The 22,128-nt window shown below is 41.8% G+C and overlaps 1 protein-coding gene across 8 annotated transcripts in view; it reads left to right on the top strand.

Moving 5' to 3' along the window:
- Positions 1–22,128, top strand: part of C2CD5 (C2 calcium dependent domain containing 5) — a 1,003,795-nt gene that overhangs the window by 204,023 nt on the left and 777,644 nt on the right. For 4 of the 8 annotated variants that reach the window (XM_078674087.1, XM_078674084.1, XM_078674085.1 and 1 more), the window contains exons 8-10: positions 169–320; positions 5,568–5,756; positions 8,104–8,189. In XM_078674087.1, coding sequence (XP_078530213.1) covers positions 169–320; positions 5,568–5,756; positions 8,104–8,189 — 427 coding nt within the window. The remainder of the gene's footprint in view (positions 1–168; positions 321–5,567; positions 5,757–8,103; positions 8,190–22,128) is intronic. The other 4 variants (XM_078674090.1, XM_078674088.1, XM_078674089.1 and 1 more) reach the window with 1 other exon arrangement.

The raw sequence follows: 22,128 nt of genomic DNA, 5'->3' as shown, positions 1-22,128 counted from the left end.
AATTTTACACTGAAAATGGCTAATGTGTAGACATGTATTCTAACGTTCTGCCTAAATTTCCTGAATCTCACATGAGGAAAAGTAAGTGCTGCCCTGGGTGATCATGCCGTTGTCATCCAGTCCCTTTGGGGCAGGATTACTGAATATGTTTCCACCTTCTTCTGGCAGGGTTCCCTTCAGTGAAGATCCTAACCCCAATACTCATTCATCAGGACCCTCCACCCCTCTGAAAAACCAAACCTATTCCTTTTCACCTTCCAAGTGTTACAGCCGACAGTCCTCCTCTTCTGACACAGATTTGAGTTTGACACCCAAAACTGGTAAGGTGCTTCCACCCACTTTATATTATTTTTATGTTTCCTATTTTATTACTTGTTTGTTTATCCCCTTTGTTATCATTTTTTGGCACGTTATCAGAATGATGGACAATCTAGGAAATTTCACCAGGGGTTGAAGCCCAAATATTTGTAAAGATGTATTACATTGAAATAAGAGAAATACATCACCAAAATGTAATTTTTGAGATTTCATTTTCTACGTAGAGTAAATTACTCGGATTGAAACTAAACATGCATTAACCGTTCAGTTTTATGTACAAGTGTGGTCCTCACTTAATTCGACAGAGATTCGCCATGAGACTGCATTTTCAGTGTGTTGCAGAAATGAACTGGGAAAGCAACTTCTCTTAGCTTGATCTACAGTGGAGGGTGCCAATCTGCAGCTGTAAATCTGTTAATTAAAGGGCTGTAGGTTGACAGAGCTCTTTTATTTTAATATAATAGCTATTAAAAAAAGCTTTCACCCTCTCCATGTAACCGTCTTAGAAAATCAGTTTAAGAATCTTAGTTCTTTCCAAATATATATATCAATATTTAGTACTTGAATTAATACAAAGATACTGAAGAAATGTAATGGGCAGCACATTCCTGCGGTAAGAGTAACTAGATTTTGAGTCATCTTTAATTGTTGTGAAATATACCACCCTTTTCTGGCATGATGTCGATGAACTAATGAATAATAAATGCCCAGTTATTTTGGCAGCTCAAATAGTGATTACTGATAATTAGGTTTGTAGTGTACAAAATACAATACAGGAAAAATATTTGTAGCAGTGCAGTGATTTTTAGAACTATTCAATCACTACTGAGGATCACGTTCAGAATTGTTGAGATTTTTCACATCGTCTTAACCAGTGTTGTAATGAATACCATGATTACTGTAAGATAAGCATGTGGCAAGTCTCTGTTGTTTGCTCCAACTTGGTTTCTGTCTTCCTAAGTGCTAATAGGCTTAATGGCAATAGCTTGTTAGAAGCAAAAGACATACAAAAGCACAGTTTGATCGTGGAAGACCTGAAGATTTATCATCCTAATGAGCCTAATAACCTGAATTTAAAGCAGCATTGCTAGTCTCAGGAATTACTTTGGTTGCAAACTTTGAAGTGCTGATTTATGAATCATCCTAACATGTAAAACTTGTGTTTTTAGTGGGTTTGAAGATCAAAATAACTCTAAACTGTCTGATCAGTTTAATCCCTGGTGCATATTTTCATCACCATTGAAATATATAAGTATAAGGACTTCAAAATTGTTAACTTAGCTGAGTTTAAGACTGGTATTTGGTCTTCTTTAGAATGTCCCCAAACAATGAGAACTAAGGGTGCTGGCCATGAAATAATATAATATATTGTGAGGTCAGTCCTTACCCTTTTACGAGGCCATTGCTTAATTTGTGTTAAATAAAAATCAGAGTTTGGGCCCAAATCTAATGTTAGGCCTTAGGCACCCAATACCAAGGCATTTAAATACCACCTCTATCAGATCCTACTCTTTCCAACCATTAGAGCCATATACCAATATACAGAAATGGCTACTTGCTGACCTTTGATGAATACAACTACCACATATATGGCTTATTTAACACAACTCAGTCATGACTTGCTAGAGGTTACGTTCCTCTATCAATGTTCCATAATAATGAATGAAGAGGGTTCAACACTTCCAAGTTCAGCAAGACTGTCATTGCTCAGCTAAAGGTAGTTCAGTTCTGAACTTCAGGCTGCAGCTCATCCAGCTATTCCAGAAATAAGAAAGTGCATTGCTCTTACAATGTACTGACGTGCAGGTTCAAGCACATCAAAACCATGCACCGCTCTGCCAACGTACTTCAGTTCTGTCCTGCATGTTGCAGCACATCCAACTGTTCCTTTATGTTCTGTAAGTGCCTTGCTTTTTCAAAATATCTCAGTCCTACCTTGTGATTTATTCAGTATTCTAGAATTGAGGTTCTACACTTTTACATTTTAATAATCCTACCCAGGGAAGACCTATCTCCTAATTTTGAACAGCTGTTCATGCTGTCCATCATGTGCGGAACCACAGGCTGAATAGACTGCTGAATAGCAGTACAGAAAGCACTTTTTTAATGTTCAAACTAGGTAGACAGAGGAGGCAACTGAACCAGTGCTTTGGTGTTGTGCTGCTGCACAGACAGCACTTCTCTGGTCTTGCAGATAGAAGGGCGTAAGTTCATGCAGCTAAATGACTGATGACTGGTGCCAGTAGTGTGGACACTGATTAAGATCCTATATGGTTGACTACAGCAACACAATTGCAAGTATTTCTGAGTCCTTTACACTCTTTTGCCTAATGGAGTGGCCAGTAGAGTGCACATATGTGAGCTTTATAATCTGGTAGACTGCTACCTGCATTGATTAAGACAGATTAGAATGTGTGGTGAGAAAAAAGGTATTCCCAGGTAAAGATATGCTGAAGGGCAAATGAGACCTGACACCGCTCCTAAGTTTGCTGTCAGATATTTGTTTTTAGGACTGAGAAAGATGCCACAGAGACCCAGCACTGACAAGCAAAAGCACAAATTAAGCATATGGGTACGCCCCCTTCGTAGAGCATTGGTTATTTTTTAACCAATGTGTTAGGTAACAGAGAATTAAGTGGTGCATGGGATCTAAGTGTGTGAGTTTAATAGAGAGGTGCCATGCATGTGTCCTCAATACCATTTAGCCTCATCACATTTTCCAGTAGGTGCCAAAAGACGATGGTTTACCCATTCATTGTTAATTGCAAGGACCTTAGTTGCGAAGGGTAACATATAAGTTATATTTTCAGAGATATAAACAAGTTTGTTGAATCTGTAATCCTGAATTATCAATATTTCTTTTCAGTTGAGCAGTTGCATTCCTTGGCATTTCAAAACCATTACCCTTTATTCACAAATGAAATAAACGTTGGTCAATAAAATAAGTCCTGAATTGATCAGATTTTGTACTACTCTGTCACCTCCATATTTCCGAAAAGGTGTTTGAATATTGTTTTCTGCAGCACTTGCACTGAAAATGTATTCTTATGCATTTGATTTTTCAGAGTTATAGAGGACGGCAAAGGCTATGCTAAACAAATGTTATCAAAAAAATAAATTTTATGATTCAGCGAAGGAACAACAAACACAAATGTGAACTGTGATACTGTGTAGTACAGTATGATAAATAGATTCACAGTTATGACGTGATTTTTGTTTTCCAGAAGAATCCTGTTTTACTCCCACACTAAATAAACATTATAGTTCTTATATTGTAAGACTATTGGACTTAAACCTTCAATCTGAATAAATTTGCTGACACTATCAGTTTCCACAATTTCCCAAGATACAGTTTTGCAATATATCTCTGTGCTTTACACATCAGGTCAGTCATGGGAAAGATTTATTGTGGGTCTTTATTCCTGTGTTTTCAGCTGGTTGGTTATTTTAAAGTAGATATATACGGCACAGTGATTGGCAAAACCTGTAGCAATTAGAAAGTCTGAAATAAAATAATGAATGAAGTGGAATTTATGTTACAAGGTTTTATAGAAAGCGCAGACAGTGGTTAGTCTAATCTAAAAATATGTAGACTCAACATAAGAGAATAGGCTGTGAGGTATGTAGACAATAAATTGTGCACATACATACATTTTATAGAGAAGTCACACACTATTTTGTAGTAGCATACTTATCAAGTTTATTTGAATAACAAACTACGAATTGAATGAACAACAATAGGATTTGGTATAAAATGGTTCTAAAATAAATGGTTCCTCCTATACAGGTAAACGCTTTCCTCAAGTGTTTTCTAATGTTAATGCCACTGTTAGCCTAGAAGTCCAGGTTGATAATACCCAACAAATACTAAAATCACTGGAACGTGCAAATAAATTGTATGCATAACTATGCATCACATTAGGTGCTGATTTATGATGGGTCTCCAAACAAAACCTAACAAATTAATTATCTAGGAAGTTTCAGCCTGTGGAGTTAGCAGTACCAACAATCTCACCCCTATATCAATGTGAATAAACTATACAATGATGTTAAAATCAAACTCTGTGCAAATCACTATCAGGTGGTGTTTGTTGGACAAGTATGGGAATCAGGAATAGTTTTGAGGTCTTAGGTTCTGTCAGTCTGCAATTACAGGAAGGCATGTAAATGTACTTCTAGATGACAAATCTCAAATTAGATGCCTAATGTAAACTCTAATACTTCAGTTATTTCACTAAGAATTCTATTAACTTTTTTACATGTTCACACAAATAGATTTAAGCATCTCTAGTAGTAGAAACAGTAGTAGACGCTTTCTGCTGGCTTTCTCCTGTATTCCAGGAGTAAGTCCGGAGTAATACAATATTCAGGCACCTACTTTCATCAATCTCTTTGTGCTCCGACCCAAAAGAGTGGCATGCAGTATCAACAGAGATGACCAAAGTACAACTATACATGCACATGTTCCTCTAGAGGATGAATACAATCGCCTCCCAATCAAACTAATTGGATGAGGCAAATTGCAAGAAATTTGATGTCTAACATAAACTGTTATCGCTTAACAAAATATTGCTCCCCATGCTGACCGATTACACTTGCTGCATGTGAAGTCAGATCTCTGAGATGTTTCTTGATATCTAAATACCTGGGTAGTCCACATATCCATAACCATTTGTTTATATTTTCCAAAATGCTTATTGCAGATTTACTGCTAGTACGTTTTGCATACTGGCTTGTGCTAATTGATGTACACATTCTTCTTTCTGTTTAAATAATTTTTCAGCCTTAGATAATAAGACAAAAAAGGCTTAAAAAAGTTAAATTATCTTATTTTAGGCACAAAAGTATGAAACAATAGATTTTTCTTCTGGAAATCAAAAATATCACTCCATTAGAATTTGACAAAGATTTCGCATTTATCTTTTTTCTGTGACGTTTGAGACTAATGTTTAGCTGCCATTGCAGTTTCAAAATGTGAGATAATAATTTCAATATTTTACTGAAGGCATCACAAATATACTAGTTCATGAACAGATTTTTGATAACTTGCCTTTCATCCCCATGGTGTTGTATTTTTGTTTTGTTAACCATAAGTGGTATTTCTCATACAAACAGCACTACATACTTGATAAATCTCTTTGGTAGCTTTTGTTGTTTTGTTGATTCGTCATTCTTTTCTTTTATTCCTGTTGTTCTCCATTTTTCATCTTCTGAATCTGCATCTTTTCTCTGCTGCTTTCCTTCAACAGCTCCCTTCCTTTCACTGGGGCCTAGGATTTTCCTGTGTCCCAGCTCCCCTAATCTCTATTGTGTGTCTCCAGACCTTAGAAAGACACATGCCCTCGTCTTGGGGTCTAGTCTAAACCCACTTCACACTAGCAATATCTGCCCTGTTTTGAGGAAATCCATTTCTTTCAGCGAAGAGCTGCTTCTGGCTGGTAGGAACAACCTGCAACAATATATTCACAAGGATTTTGCTTTTTCTTTTTTGTTGTGGAATTTAACAACAATAGCACAGTTATTTGACATAACATCATAATTTCAATTATGCATGACACTTCTAATGCTCTAACACAAACACCATAACATTTGGAAGCAAATTAAAAAAGCATGACTCTTATCTACGTTTAACGTTTTGTAGACTTAGCATGTGTTGGAGATTCTTGTACAGTCGCTTAACTATTTTTCTTTTCTTTTTTAACCCTCAAAATTTCATGCTAACCGTCAACACGTATATTTAATGCCACTATTTAACATTTTGAATAGTGCCTTTCTCCAGTTCAGCTGCAAATGTATTTCAGTTACATATTTCATTAGTAAATATGCTAACTTTTCAGTTCATCAGCAGAGAACTTTCATAGTTGACACATGAAACATGCCATCATTTTCTGTATAAGTTTTTGTCTCTTAGTCAAAATTCCAAAACGAAACGACTCTTAATCATATATTCATGTTCTCATCATATTCACACATTTCATTGCACTGTGTTTTGCACTTGACATTTCCAATTTTTCTCATTGGAGATGCCACTAGGTGTCAGCTTAGTTATTATGTTGACTTTTTTGTTCAGTACTGTCAATTTTTGGCTTTTGTAATTACTGTCTTAGCCTATAGTTATTTCTGTAATCCGAATGAAATTTGAACAGGATATTTATTACAACAGCCAAAAATGTCTCAGCATGTAGTATACTTTGCCATTTCCCTGTCTAAGCCCAGCGTCAAATTACCATGTTAAATTAACATAGATAATACAGTTGTCTGTTTTTTGTATAGTTATCTTTTGAGAGACATTGTTTTGCTCTGCGTTGTAGTTTGTTTTATAGCTATGCTTAATAATTTCACATGCCTGATTTAATATTACATTGTACCTTTTAAAAGTGTATTCAATGTTTGTTCAGTTCTGATAAAGACACTGTTGTTAAAAAAAAAGGCAAGGATCTAGTCACATACTTGTATTTTATTGTTTCCTTATCCAAAAACAGCTAAAAATGTTGTCGTGACTTTGTATGCTAAATTCTTTTTTCATTGAATGATAATTAATTTTTCAGTTTTTATGTATCTCCTATTATACTTCACAAAGTAGAACTCACTATGCAAAGTGTGTTAGTTGATAGGTCGGTTTTGTTTTTAGTTCACCAGCACCTCTATTTGAGTTGTGCTAAGAGTAAACATCACTGTACCAAAAGGTAAGCGGCAAGAATAATGTTCTTTATTTAATTTGTTTTTGTAGCAGAACAAATAATTTTTGTAATGTGTGTGGATTGCCTCAGAAGAATCCTCTTTAAATAGCTGCCATAGCGTAGTTTGAGTGATAAGTGTTTAAGAAAAGGTACAATGGAGAGGGAAATATCGTATAAAAGGCCCATTTTAGTGTTGGTTCTAGCTGCAATGATCACTGATAACTACGGATATTTTTTCCTCAGTTAGTGAAGGGTTATATTGAATCTTATTTGATGACTGTAAAGATGGATGTACACTGTTTAGAATCACATTGTGTAATTTTGTTCATAGTGTTGAAAGTGCAGACAATCAGGATGAGATCACAAACAAACCCAGTGACAGTTTGCAAACGAAAGTACTCAATGATGTATGGCAATTATCATTCAGTCATGTAAAAGTCAACAAAATAACTCTAAATACTTGAGGCTGTCCACTGTTTCTGTATGGCTTAAAGTTGTAATAATAATGTACCATTTGTACAGACCTAGTTATTGCACGTGGAAAGTCTCCATTTAATTAAACTCTCTATTATAGAGCTCATAAATGGCTGTTGATGCTAAATTTTAGGGGGGGTACATTCTAAGAATTAGCCCTTTAAGATATCCAACATTGGTAAACACATACATACAAATCATGGTGCACTTCAAATGACTTCTCATTTGCTGAATTTGGGTATTTGATAATATTAACCTAGCTGGCAAATGCTGAATTCTAGAATCAGCAGGTGTAATAATTTGAGATACTTTTCTATGGAAATAATTCCAATAGTTAAGGGAATTGCGGGCTATGTGGGCAACATTAATTGTCATTTAAATTGTGAGCACATTTGCTGTGGGCTTGATTCTCAGTGTGTGTGCTCTTATTCTGAATATTTAGCTTAGACGGGGTATGTAAATGTTTGATTTAGCTTTCAACCTGGGGCAAAGCAGTCATCCTTGGCTGTTTTTATTAAAAAATTCGTTACATGATTTTTTTTAAATGTATTTATCAAGCATAAAGAGTCTGAAACGAGCCTTTATATAACACACATTTCTTTGGATGTATTTTTCTGCCAATATTCTTCAGGAATGGGCAGTGGCAGTGGTGGAAAAGACGGGGGGCCATTTAAAGCTCTTTTAAGACAACAAACACAGTCAGCGCTAGAACAGAGGGTAAGCTTTTTTTTAAAATATATGTAAAGTTTGATTGTTTTGTAATACTAATACTTTTGTTGGAGCAGGTGAATGTATAATTGAGAATAGTATATATGATTAGAAAATACTGAGGGACAAGTGTATTGAGACTTTTAGCCTTAAAAGTAAGAACTTGAAAGTTATACCTCAAGCAGTGTCTACCTATCCTTCCACTTAAGGAAAACCCGTTTAGCCTCGCCTCCTAATGTACTGTGGTGTGAACGGTCTTCTTATTATGCAATAGTTTGTCCCCTTTTTCATTCTCGCTGTGGGCAGCCTTAGCTGTCTGTCGTAGACCGCATTTCATACAGTTCTACACAGAGTAAACCCTTGGTCCTTTTTCTCTATTTATGCCTCTTATGAGGTTGTATGCCACAAAATTGTCACCAAAAATATTATGACAAGTGAATATCAGAAGTATTCCCACGAAAAAGATTGAATTGACATATGTTGTATATAAACTTCAAAAGCAGTGAAAAAAATATGGTAGAAGAGAATATTGTAAAAAACAAAGTATATAGAAACATATACATACATCATTATTTATTTATACAGTTTTATATAGCGCAAACATGACTCTAGATAGTATTGGAGCGCTTTACAAATGGTCAAGAATAGAAGCAGGTTGAAAAAACCACAACCGAATTTTGAACAGTACAAGATGTAATAGGTCACAGGTCAAGGAGGAGACAACCAAAAGGGCCAGCACGTTAGTTCCCCCAGCAAGAGAATAACAAGCAAGCAAGGTGTAGATCCTGCATATTATTAAGGCCAGGTGTGTAGAGTTTGTGGGTTCTATGTCAGGAATTTGTTAATCAGTAAAGCTTTGACTTCTTTTTGAAAGATGCAGTTGAAGGGTTCAGTCTGATCCCAGGGGGCAGGGAGTTCCAGATTCTTGGGGCAATACCCGAGAAGACTCAGTTTTAGGTTTTCTTTTTAGAAAATGTCTGGTGCTTCTAGAGGATAATCAGCCACCAGATAACTCCAGTTTTGGTGCAAGGTACCTCAGGGTGTGGAAGTGTAGGGCTTTATGGGTCATAGAAGCAATTTTAAGTGTATTCTTTCCATATATGGCAGCCAGTATTGAAATTTTAAATCAGGAGTAATGTGGTTGTTTCTTTTAGAGCTTGTGATGAGCCTTGCAGCAAAGTTAAGGAGGGCTCTCAGTGGAGGGTTGCACTTCCTTAAGCCAATCTAGAAATCCCTAGTTTGATTAGTTTGAAAAACTTTTTAGAACGGTTTCTGGTAGATCTTGGAGATCTCCAGACAAAGCACACTATCATCGTGGTAGGCCAAATGGCCAGATGTACTGCTCTCCGGATCCACGTGGAAGCATGGAAAGACATATGTTGTATATAAACTTCAAAAGCAGTGAAAAAAATATGGTAGAAGAGAATATTGTAAAAAAACAGAAACCATTACCCTTTATTCACAAATGAAATAAACGTTGGTCAATAAAATAAGTCCTGAATTGATCAGATTTTGTACTACTCTGTCACCTCCATATTTCCGAAAAGGTGTTTGAATATTGTTTTCTGCAGCACTTGCACTGAAAATGTATTCTTATGCATTTGATTTTTCAGAGTTATAGAGGACGGCAAAGGCTATGCTAAATAAATGTTATCAAAAAAATAAATTTTATGATTCAGCGAAGGAACAACAAACACAAATGTGAACTGTGATACTGTGTAGTACAGTATGATAAATAGATTCACAGTTATGACGTGATTTTTGTTTTCCAGAAGAATCCTGTTTTACTCCCACACTAAATAAACATTTTAGTTCTTATATTGTAAGACTATTGGACTTAAACCTTCAATCTGAATAAATTTGCTGACACTATCAGTTTCCACAATTTCCCAAGATACAGTTTTGCAATATATCTCTGTGCTTTACACATCAGGTCAGTCATGGGAAAGATTTATTGTGGGTCTTTATTCCTGTGTTTTCAGCTGGTTGGTTATTTTAAAGTAGATATATACGGCACAGTGATTGGCAAAACCTGTAGCAATTAGAAAGTCTGAAATAAAATAATGAATGAAGTGGAATTTATGTTACAAGGTTTTATAGAAAGCGCAGACAGTGGTTAGTCTAATCTAAAAATATGTAGACTCAACATAAGAGAATAGGCTGTGAGGTATGTAGACAATAAATTGTGCACATACATACATTTTATAGAGAAGTCACACACTATTTTGTAGTAGCATACTTATCAAGTTTATTTGAATAACAAACTACGAATTGAATGAACAACAATAGGATTTGGTATAAAATAGTTCTAAAATAAATGGTTCCTCCTATACAGGTAAACGCTTTCCTCAAGTGTTTTCTAATGTTAATGCCACTGTTAGCCTAGAAGTCCAGGTTGATAATACCCAACAAATACTAAAATCACTGGAACGTGCAAATAAATTGTATGCATAACTATGCATCACATTAGGTGCTGATTTATGATGGGTCTCCAAACAAAACCTAACAAATTAATTATCTAGGAAGTTTCAGCCTGTGGAGTTAGCAGTACCAACAATCTCACCCCTATATCATTGTGAATAAACTATACAATGATGTTAAAATCAAACTCTGTGCAAATCACTATCAGGTGGTGTTTGTTGGACAAGTATGGGAATCAGGAATAGTTTTGAGGTCTTAGGTTCTGTCAGTCTGCAATTACAGGTAGGCATGTAAATGTACTTCTAGATGACAAATCTCAAATTAGATGCCTAATGTAAACTCTAATACTTCAGTTATTTCACTAAGAATTCTATTAACTTTTTTACATGTTCACACAAATAGATTTAAGCATCTCTAGTAGTAGTAACAGTAGTAGACGCTTTCTGCTGGCTTTCTCCTGTATTCCAGGAGTAAGTCCGGAGTAATACAATATTCAGGCACCTACTTTCATCAATCTCTTTGTGCTCCGACCCAAAAGAGTGGCATGCAGAATCAACAGAGATGACCAAAGTACAACTATACATGCACATGTTCCTCTAGTCTAGAGGATGAATACAATCGCCTCCCAATCAAACTAATTGGATGAGGCAAATTGCAAGAAATTTGATGTCTAACATAAACTGTTATCGCTTAACAAAATATTGCTCCCCATGCTGACCGATTACACTTGCTGCATGTGAAGTCAGATCTCTGAGATGTTTCTTGATATCTAAATACCTGGGTAGTCCACATATCCATAACCATTTGTTTATATTTTCCAAAATGCTTATTGCAGATTTACTGCTAGTACGTGTTGCATACTGGCTTGTGCTAATTGATGTACACATTCTTCTTTCTGTTTAAATAATTTTTCAGCCTTAGATAATAAGACAAAAAAGGCTTAAAAAAGTTAAATTATCTTATTTTAGGCACAAAAGTATGAAACAATAGATTTTTCTTCTGGAAATCAAAAATATCACTCCATTAGAATTTGACAAAGATTTCGCATTTATCTTTTTTCTGTGACGTTTGAGACTAATGTTTAGCTGCCATTGCAGTTTCAAAATGTGAGATAATAATTTCAATATTTTACTGAAGGCATCACAAATATACTAGTTCATGAACAGATTTTTGATAACTTGCCTTTCATCCCCATGGTGTTGTATTTTTGTTTTGTTAACCATTAGTGGTATTTCTCATACAAACACATAGACATATGTTGTATATAAACTACAAAAGCAGTGAAAAAAATATGGTAGAAGAGAATATTGTAAAAAAACAGAAAGTATATAGAAACATATACATACATCATTATTTATTTATAAAGTTTTATATAGCGCAAACATGACTCTAGATAGTATTGGAGTGCTTTACAAATGGTCAAGAATAGAAGCAGGTTGAAAAAACCACAACCGAATTTTGAACAGTACAAGATGTAATAGGTCACCAGGTCAAGGAGGAGACAACCACAAGGGCCAGCACGTTAGTTCCCCAAGCAAGAGAATAACAAGCAAGCAAGGTGTAGATCCTGCATATTATTAAGGCCAGGTGTGTAGAGTTTGTGGGTTCTATGTCAGGAATTTGTTAATCAGTAAAGCTTTGACTTCTTTTTGAAAGATGCAGTTGAAGGGTTCAGTCTGATCTTGGGGCAGGAAGTTCCAGATTCTTGGGGCAATACCCGAGAAGACTCAATTTTAGGTTTTCTTTTTAGAAAATGTCTGGTGCTTCTAGAGGATAATCAGCCACCAGATAACTCCAGTTTTGGTGCAAGGTACCTCAGGGTGTGGAAGTGTAGGGCTTTATGGGTCATAGAAGCAATTTGTAAGCGTATTCTTTCCACATATGGTAGCCAGTATTGAAATTTTAAATCAGGAGTGATGTGGTTGTTTCTTTTAGAGCCTGTGATGAGCCTTGCAGCAAAGTTAAGGAGGGCTCTCAGTGGAGGGTTGCACTTCCTTAGGCAAATCTAGAAATCACTAGTTTGATTAGTTTGAAAAACTTTTTAGATCGGTTTCTGGTTTCTAAAGACGTTTGCTTCCGAACTTCTAATGTACTTGTTATAAATGTTCCTTATTAATCTCAAGTGCTTAAGGTGTTCGATGGACGGTGAGAATCTCCATGATCGTTCAGCTAGTATAAGATTACGTCTTTCTGCATTTAGGCTAGTATGGAGTGACTTACCAGGTGACCTCGAAGACGAAGGACTTAGGGAGCTGGCCCTTAAGAGGTCCTCGGAGGAAGAAGAGGCCCATGACCGATGAGGGGCTGCCAACCACCGCATCGCCAACTGCGCCATGTGGTGCTCCTGCGACGTCTGTGAATCTGAAGACACGAGATACACCTTTCGGAGTCAGGGTGCATGGCTAGTCACTACAGGCAAATAGGATGATGGTGCGGGGTCGGCATGGTAGATCTTGGAGATCTCTAGACGAAGCACACTATCATCGTGTTAGGCCAAATGGCCAGATGTACTGCTCTCCGGATCCACGTGGAAGCATGGAAAGACAGAATCAGATGTCAGCGCATCAGGGAAGGGCTTATATGGACACTAACGACGTCACATACCGGCGCACAGATGTAGAAAAGTTTCCAGCTCCAGTCTGGCACCTGGGGATAATTCAGAGGTAAGGAATCTGCGGCAGATACGCATGTTACTCAATTGCAGATTGGCAGTGAGACATGCAGCAGATGTCGCTGAACTCATCCTCGTACACAGGCTTGGCATTTTTCTCTCTCAATCTCCCTCTGGTGCGCTTCTCGGCCCCTGGGAGGTCGGTGAGGCCTCGACTGACGTACCTCTAGACAGAGTCTAACGGTCCTGTTTTTTTTTGGTCGATATATCTTTTCTGTGACCAGCTATGCCTTACGGTCCCTTAATACGGCTTGTGTTTTGGGGAGTTTTTCTCATGTGCTGTGGGATTCGGTTTTGTGCCTTCTTCCCTCTGTCCCTGATGACTCAAGGGGCACACTTTCTCAGCTGATCCAGGATGGGCGCCAGGCAGCTACATTACTGATTCATTGTGGCATGTATAACACAGATCCCAGGGCCCTTTCGGAGGCTCTTCGCCAGCGTGCTTGGCTACATACCTCTGGTTTTTCTGAGGCTGTTCAGTCCACTTTGGTGAGCATATCTTTCCATGGTCAATATCTGTTTGGCTCTCAAGATGACTTTCCACAGAGTGGAGGGAAATCTTAATACCTGATTGCCATACTGTTTTCTTCATCCCCCGTACTCCATCAGGCTCGGAATGGTCTCCTGTATTCCCTCTGTGTGGACTTTTACAGGGCTGTGTCAGTTGCCTTACTTTTTCACTTGTCCTTCCATGTGCCGTCCGTTTGGTGCGTTCCCCCGGCATGTATTTTCTTCTCTTTCTGCATTCTTCCCTGTCGATGACAATTTGTCGTCCCTAGTTGTTCTCCGGGATGCATCTTAATTTCTGACCCTGTTGGTGGTTATGCCAGTGGTTGCACGGTTTTCTTTGGTTTCTACCCAGATTCCGATTTGAGTGTTTTCAAGGTATTGTGCAGATGCCTTATTCCCTGTCCGACAGGGTACTTAGTCAGTATGCATTACAGGTATTCCTCAGTATGTTTCTGATTCTTTTGTACCCCTTATAGGGGGCTCCTCATGCCGTGCTTGGTACAATGATACTAGTCAGCAGATGGTGCACTGGGTTCCTATTTCCCCCTCCCACTTCCCCCCATTTATTAAGTCGTTTTCCACACTGCCAGGGTGGTTCTGCCCTTCCACACTGTTGATGCCCTTATTTTCTAGCAGATGCAAGGAAAGGGGCATCGTTTTTAGCCTACAGTTCTTTGTCTGGGTCCGCACTGAGTGGTGTTCTTTCTTTCTTCAGGCGTTACCACTTCTTGTGCAAGTTTTCACTATACACTGGCGAGACGGGCCCTTGCCTGCCCCCTTTTTTCCTCTTAGGTTCCTTATACCCATCCCTTGTCCGTTTTTTGGCATGAGTGGCTCACTCTGCCACCCTTCCGCTTCTATGTATCTGCATGGCTTGTCTTTCCTCTGCTCCTGCCTTGTGCGAGTCTGCGGTTGCTTTCACTTTTTGATTGGAGCAGTTTCCATGGCAACCCCGAAGCCAACCGCATCTTTCCGTTACTGGCCTGGCTGATCTTCTGGTGTGCCTTCTGCTCTTTTTGGAGGTATGTGGTGAATGTTCCTCTTCCCTTCATCTCAAATATGGGTACCATGCCCGTCCCCTCGGGTTGGAATGTACGGAGGTTTGTGATCCCTTAGGATTCTTTTCCGGGGAATTTCCTCCACTTGCAGTTCGCACCCTTTGGGGTCCTGTCTCCCTTGTACTACTAGGCTACTGAGTATGATCTTGGGTGGCATCAGGATCTTCACCCATGTTGGCTTAGTACGTGTTGTCCAGTGCATACAAGGACTTTCCTTTGCTTTTGACCTTCATGCTTCCTATGCTGTGGGCACTTAACACTTGCCCTTTGGTTGAACTTTACTTTCTGACTTTGGTTTTCCAATACTAATTTCTTGCAGTGGCCTGGTTGCCTGCATAGGCTACCCTGGTGTTGGCCCCGTCAACCTCAGTCCCTTTTTCTAGTCCTCCATTGTGGTCTTTATTTCTCTATTCTAGCGGGGTTGTTTCTCCCCTGTATTTTTTTCAATTCTCTCGACTGCCTAATCGTATAGTTCGGTGAGTAGTGCTATTTCTGTCTGCTCCCTTGGTTTTCTGGAGCGTGTACTTCCGCCCCACCCTCTCTCTTTAAACGGGGCCATGGCTGGTTTCTAGTTTGCCATTGTCTCACCTTTGGCCCTTGGCCGCTGTTGTGGTCATTGTATGTACCCTTCTGATAGATACATCTGCCGTGTGGATTCCTCACCTTGTGAATATCCCCTTGCGTCAGCAACGTTCGGAAATTTTCTTCGTAGCACGCCGACGTGGACGACGTCACAGGAGTACGACCTCGCGCGTGACTCCGCCTGACGTCACCGACCCCTTATCAGGCCCACGCCGGCGTGATGACGTCAGTTCCCTTGTTTCCGCGTCTTCGACGCTAACGGTTTTCGGGATCTTCTGCGATACTTAGTATCTGGCTATTATTTAAACGTTACTGTTTCTCCTTTGCGACTTATTTCTTCATCGAGGATGTCGTCGAGGAAGACAGGATTTAAACAATGTGGATCTTGTGCCCGCATGATGTCAATCACCGACCCACATAGCGATTGTTTGTGGTGTCTGGGTTCAGACCACGACGTTAAGAACTGTCGATTTTGTTTTAAGATGAACCCAAAGGCGCTTCGAGAGCGTGAAGCAAAACTACTTCTCGCGAAGGTAAAGGGAAGAGATGCTGGGAGATCTTCGAGGTCGACGTCGAGACGCTCGAAGTCGAAGCAATGGTCTCGATCGAAGTCGAGATCAGCGTCGAGGTCCAGAGCGGGGTCGAGATCCAGAGCGAGGTCGAGGTCCAGAGAGAGGTCGAGGTCCAGAGAGAGATCAAGATCTGGATCCAAGTCGGCTTCGGGTCACGCTTCGAGCTCCTCGAAGAGGAAGCACAAGAGGAGGAAGCACAGCTCAAAGCATCATTCGGGGAAGGAATCTTCAGATTCGAAGAAGAAGTCTCGCAAACACCATAAGGACTTCGTTTCTCCTTCTCCTGTTCAGTCCATCGGGGGTTTCCCGACTCCGGAACTGGATCCGGTATCTTTACATTCTTCGGAACATGAGGAGGAAGAAGAGGTAGTTCCTCAAACTCCGGCTTCGATGGAGACTCCTGTGGACCAAGAAGGTCAGAATGAACCTGTGTCGGAACGACCTCCTTTAGAGCATCCGGTAGGTTCGTACCCTCCCTTTCCTGGTCCTGGTCAGGACCCCTCGCATTTTCTCAATGCGATGTTTGGAGTATATTCCTGGGCGATGTACCCCGCTGGAGCACCTGTTGGTCCCATGGGTCCATTATCATACAATTTGGGCATTCCTCAGTCGTACGCCCCAGCTCCATTTATGCCTTTTATGCCGGCGCCTCTTACACCTTGGCTCGGTACGGCACCGCCGAGGTCTTCGACTCCGCATGCGGCTTCGCCGACTCCGGATCGACCTCGTAGTTTGGATTGAGGTTCCACACCTGTCCGTGAGTCTCGTCCTCCGGCTGCCCCGGCTCCTCGCTCGACGTCGAATCCGGCTCCGTCAGAGTCGTTACCGAATCCGTCGACTTCGATTCGAATAGAGTGGTCGAGACGAAGGGCTCAGCGTCTTCTGGAAGAAAAGGGAGATGAAGATTCAGATGTGGAAGAGGGTGAGCTTCTTGATCATGATGATGACTTTGAAGACCTACGTGATGCTAGTGGTCTGGAGATCTCTCCTGAGTGGGGTTTACCTTCAGCTTCTGATGCTCCTTCTAGGGACGTGGCACCCTATCACGTTGTTATTAGGAAGGCTGCAGATCTTCTCAACTTGAAACTGCCCACGGTTGAGTACAAGCCCAACATCCTTACAGAAGTTTTGCATTCTCCCTCTTCTATTGTTGAACCTACATTGCCGTTCACTGATGCCTTATCAGATCCAATAAAAGAGATCTGGAAAAGACCGTTGTCTGCTCCTGCGGTTTCAAGATCTATTGCAAGGCGCTACAGGGTGGCTCCTGGTGACCCTGAGTTTCTCTCTTCGCACCCCTCTCCTGAAAGTCTTGTAGTGCAGGCGGCATGTTCTAACAGGGCTGCAGGCTCTTTCCCTCCAGTACCAGCAGACAAAGACTCAAAAAAGTTGGATCAGTCTGCAAAGAAGACTTTCTCTTCAGGGAGCATGGCTCTTAAATCCGCTAATGCTACTTGCCTTTTAGGAAGGTATGTCCATGCATTGATGGATTCTGTGAAGCAGTTATCACCTAAGCTTCCTGAGGAAGATAGAAAGAACTTTAATGAGGTGGTCTCAGACACTCAGTCTGCTGCGCGTATGGTTATTCAGAGTGGCATGGACACAGTTGATTCTGTTGCCAGGATTATGGGCTCTTCTATTGCGACCAGGAGGGCCACGTGGTTAAAATCCTCTGATTTCTCTGCAGATGTGCAATCTACGTTGCTGGACTTACCTTTTGAAGGGACTGGCCTTTTTGGTAAAAAGGCGGATGTCGCCTTGGAAAGGTTTAAAGATAGCCGTGCTACTGCAAGATCTTTGGGTCTCCAGATGAGAGGGTCGACAACTAGAAAGTTTAGAGGCTTTGGTAGATCCTCTTTTCGTCCCTTCAGACAAGGCCAACAACAACAGCAGCAACAGCAGAACCCTCTGTATAAGTCCTATAGAGGTAGACAGAAGGGTCGTGGACGTGGGCGTCAAGTCTCCTCTTCCTCCACTTCCTCCAATAATACCCAACCCCCACCCGCATCAGCAAAGCAGCCCTAGATCCACCATTCTGGATCATGTGGAGCCAGTAGGGGGTTGGCTTACTCATTTTCTACGAGATTGGGAATTGGTTACATCAGATCTTTGGGTTCTCAATCTCGTAGAAAATGGGTATGCACTTCCTTTTCAGGAGTTCCCTCCCAATTACCCTCCTTGCCAAGGTTATTGTTCAGAGAACCACCTGCTGCTCCTGCAGGAAGAAGTCCTGGCTCTGTTCCGAAAGGGTGCAATAGAGGTGGTTCCAGAGCAGGAGAGGGGGTCAAGGGTGCTACTCCCGGTATTTCTTGATACCCAAGAAGGATGGCAGGCTTCGGCCAATCCTGGATCTCAGGATTTTGAACCTCTATCTCAAACAGGAGAAGTTCAAAATGCTCACCCTTGCTCAGGTTCTTCAAGCGCTGATGGAAGAAGACTGGATGGTGTCGATCGACTTGCAGGATGCGTATTTTCACATCCCCATTCTGAAGTCGCACAGAAAGTATCTCCGTTTTACGGTGGGATCGCAGCACTACCAGTTTGCGGTCCTTCCGTTTGGACTTACTACTGCGCCTCGAGTTTTCACCAAGGTGATGGCAGTGGTGGCTGCGCATCTCAGGAGATCGGGGATACCTGTGTTCCCCTATCTGGACGACTGGCTGATCAAAGCGGAGTCGCCGGAGAAGGTGCTCCATCATCTGCAGGAGACAACTCAGTTGTTGCACAGGTTGGGTTTTTCGATAAACGTACCCAAGTCTCACCTGGTGCCCTCCCAGCGCAACCTGTTCATAGGTGCGGTACTGGACACTACTGTATGTCGTGCATTCCCTCCACCTCAAAGGATTCACGACATACAGGAGATGATTCCTTTATTCTACAATGGAGCGGTTGTTCCAGTCCTGAAGGTCCTTCGTCTGCTCGGTCTGATGGCTTCTTGCATTCTGTTGGTCAGTCATGCACGCTGGCATATGAGGGCACTCCAGTGGTGCCTCCGCAGGCAGTGGTATCAACACAACGGAGATCTCAGGGAGTCAGTGAGGATCTCCAGAGAAGCTGCAGCGGATCTGTCTTGGTGGGGCGTGGAAGGCAATCTGTCTCAAGGAAAGCCTTTTCAACTGCCTCCATCAGTGGCCACAGTGATAACGGATGCATCCACTCTCGGGTGGGGTGCTCATCTGGGGGACCTGGAGGTCAAGGGCCTTTGGTCTCCAGAAGAAAGGTTGCTTCACATCAACCTTCTGGAATTGCGGGCGATAAGTTTGGCGCTCAAGGCCTTCCTCCCTTCCCTTCGCGGTCGGTCGGTTCAAGTCCTGACGGACAACACGACCGCGATGTGGTACATCAACAAGCAGGGAGGAGTGGGGTCACAGTGTCTCTGCAGAGAGGCTCTGCGTCTCTGGTCCTGGGTTCAGGACCATCAGATTTGTCTGATTGCAAATCATCTGGCTGGGGTTCTGAACGTTCGTGCGGACAGTCTCAGTCGGCAGTTCTCTGCCGACCACGAGTGGAGGCTTCACCCGGAGGTGGTTCACGACATCTTTCAGATGTGGGGGACTCCTCGTGTGGACCTGTTTGCCGCTCGCGAGAATGCTTACTGCCTGTCATTCTGCAGTCTCCAGTATCAGTTGCAAGGAGCCTTGGGGGACGCGTTTCAGTTGAATTGGGGAAATCAACTCCTTTACGCGTTTCCTCCCATACCCTTGATTCCTCGGGTTCTGAGGAAGATTCGCCAAGACCGGGCCCAAGTCATATTGATCGCCCCGGATTGGCCAAGAAGGGTGTGGTACACAGACCTTCTCCACCTCTCCTCTCACCCGCCGCTCCGTCTCCCTCACAGGGCAGACCTCCTCTCTCAGATGGAGGGGCAGGTTCTACACCCCCACCTCCAGACATTGCACCTTCATGCCTGGAGATTAAACGGGGCAACTTGAGTTCTTTTTCTCTCCCTCACGATGTGGTGGATGTCATTCTTTCTGCCAGGCGTGACTCCACTAAGTCCATTTATTCCTATAGGTGGTCTAAATTTGTTTCTTGGTGCAGGGAGAAGGATGTTGACACTTTGAAGGCTCATTTATCTGACATTTTACAATTTGCTCTTTCTCTGGCGCAGCAAGGTTTTGCTGTGGCCACGGTCAAGGGGTATCTTTCGGCCTTATCGGCATTTCTCTGTTTGCCGGATCAGCCCTCTCTTTTTAAATCTCCGGTGGTTTTAAGGTTCTTGAGGGGTCTAACGAATATGTTCCCTCCTACTCCTTTTGTTGTTCCTCTTTGGGATTTGAATCTTGAGCTGACCTTTTTAATGGGTTCTCCCTTCGAACCCTTGCACAAGTGTCCATTGAGGCTTCTTTCTTTTAAAACGATCTTCCTCGTTGCAATCAACTCGGCAAGGAGGGTAAGTGAGCTTCAGGCTCTTAGTTCCAAGCCCCCGTTCCTGACAATTCATGCTGAAAGGATGGTTCTCAGGACCAGGGCTGCTTTTCTGCCTAAGGTGGTTACTCCCTTCCATCTTGGACAGTCCATTACCCTTCCTACCTTCTATCCTCCCCCTCACCCTTCTAAGGAGGAAGAGAGACTGCATCGTCTGGACCCTAAGAGGGCGGTGTCTTTCTATCTGGACAGGACTAAAGACTTCCGGGTGGACGACCAGCTGTTTGTTGGTTTTGCTGGCTGTCGGAAGGGCAGAGCGGTGCACAAGCGCACACTTTCCAGGTGGATAATCCTGTGCATCAAGATCTGCTACTCCCTTGCGGGTAAGGACCCTCCTGAGGGTATTAGAGCACATTCAACTAGAGCAAAGTCTGCAACATCTGCTTTGTCTAGAGTTGTACCTGTTGAGGACATTTGCAGAGCCGCGACTTGGGCCTCCCTCCACACTTTCGCGAAGCACTACTGCTTGGATACCGAGGTGAGGAGGGACGGCCACTTCGCGCGCTCTGTTCTCCAAGATTTCCTGGTGTAGCGGAGTGGACACCCTCCTCCGGGAGTGGGGACTGCTGTGGGACTCTATTCACAAGGTGAGGAATCCACACGGCAGATGTATCTATCAGAAGAACAAGTTACTTACCTTCGGTAACGCTTTTTCTGGTAGATACAATATCTGCCTGTGGATTCCTTACATGCCCACCCGCCTCCCCATTGTCCACTCTGCTATACCTGGTCTTTCTGTATATATGGTTTATGCTATTGTATTGATTTTGATTTATGTGTACTGGGTACATTGTATATTTGCATATTTGCTGTCGTTGGTCCGTCCGTGTGCCTCGAAGGCATGGAAAAAAGGGCGGAACTGACGTCATCACGCCGGCGTGGGCCTGATAAGGGGTCGGTGACGTCAGGCGGAGTCACGCGCGAGGTCGTACTCCTGTGACGTCGTCCACGTCGGCGTGCTACGAAGAAAATTTCCGAACGTTGCTGACGCAAGGGGATATTCACAAGGTGAGGAATCCACAGGCAGATATTGTATCTACCAGAAAAAGCGTTACCGAAGGTAAGTAACTTGTTCTTCTTGGGTACCTGTTGTTGCACAGTATGAATTCTGTATATGTTTATGCTCATATATGTCATATATATACTTTCATACCCCTCTATTTATATGAGTTTTATACCTCCCTTTTCTTTGGATTCTATGCTGCATAGTCCCAGAGAGCCTCCCCTTGAAGTGTTTCCTCTGCCAAACGTGGTCTATGGCCATGATTGTTGCTATTGCTCGCAATGCTTTATCAGCTATCGGTTGGAGCCCTCTGTCTTGCCTTTTTCTTTGTCTGGGAGCTTGACCCAGTAGTCTTAGCTGTTGTTCTTAATCTTCATACTTGTTCTCTCGGCCCGATTGTCCTTCCGGGGAGCTTTGTAGTGGTATGTTTATATTGAGTGTTCTTCCCATTTGTCTTGTTTTTCTGCCATGCATTTTCTCCCATATCTTTGCAAGGGTGCAGATTTGGTGCTGCACGGGGTTCTCACCGAGTTTTCTTGTGGGTTGTTTTCTTCCACTCCTCCCTTCCTGGTAAGTGGCCTCTTTCTTTCTTGTGCATACCATATAGCCTGGTTGGGATATTTGCTGGAATCCGTTTGCAAATCCACCTCCGGGAGGGTATTGCTTGGGTATCTATTCTAAGGTAAGGAATTTGCGGCTAGAC

This window comes from Lissotriton helveticus, chromosome 1_1 (assembly GCF_964261635.1).
Source record: "Lissotriton helveticus chromosome 1_1, aLisHel1.1, whole genome shotgun sequence".
NCBI classification, from domain to species: Eukaryota; Metazoa; Chordata; class Amphibia; order Caudata; family Salamandridae; genus Lissotriton; species Lissotriton helveticus.
The sequence above is the reverse complement of the archived record's forward strand: the minus strand, read 5'-3'. Positions and strand labels throughout refer to the sequence as shown.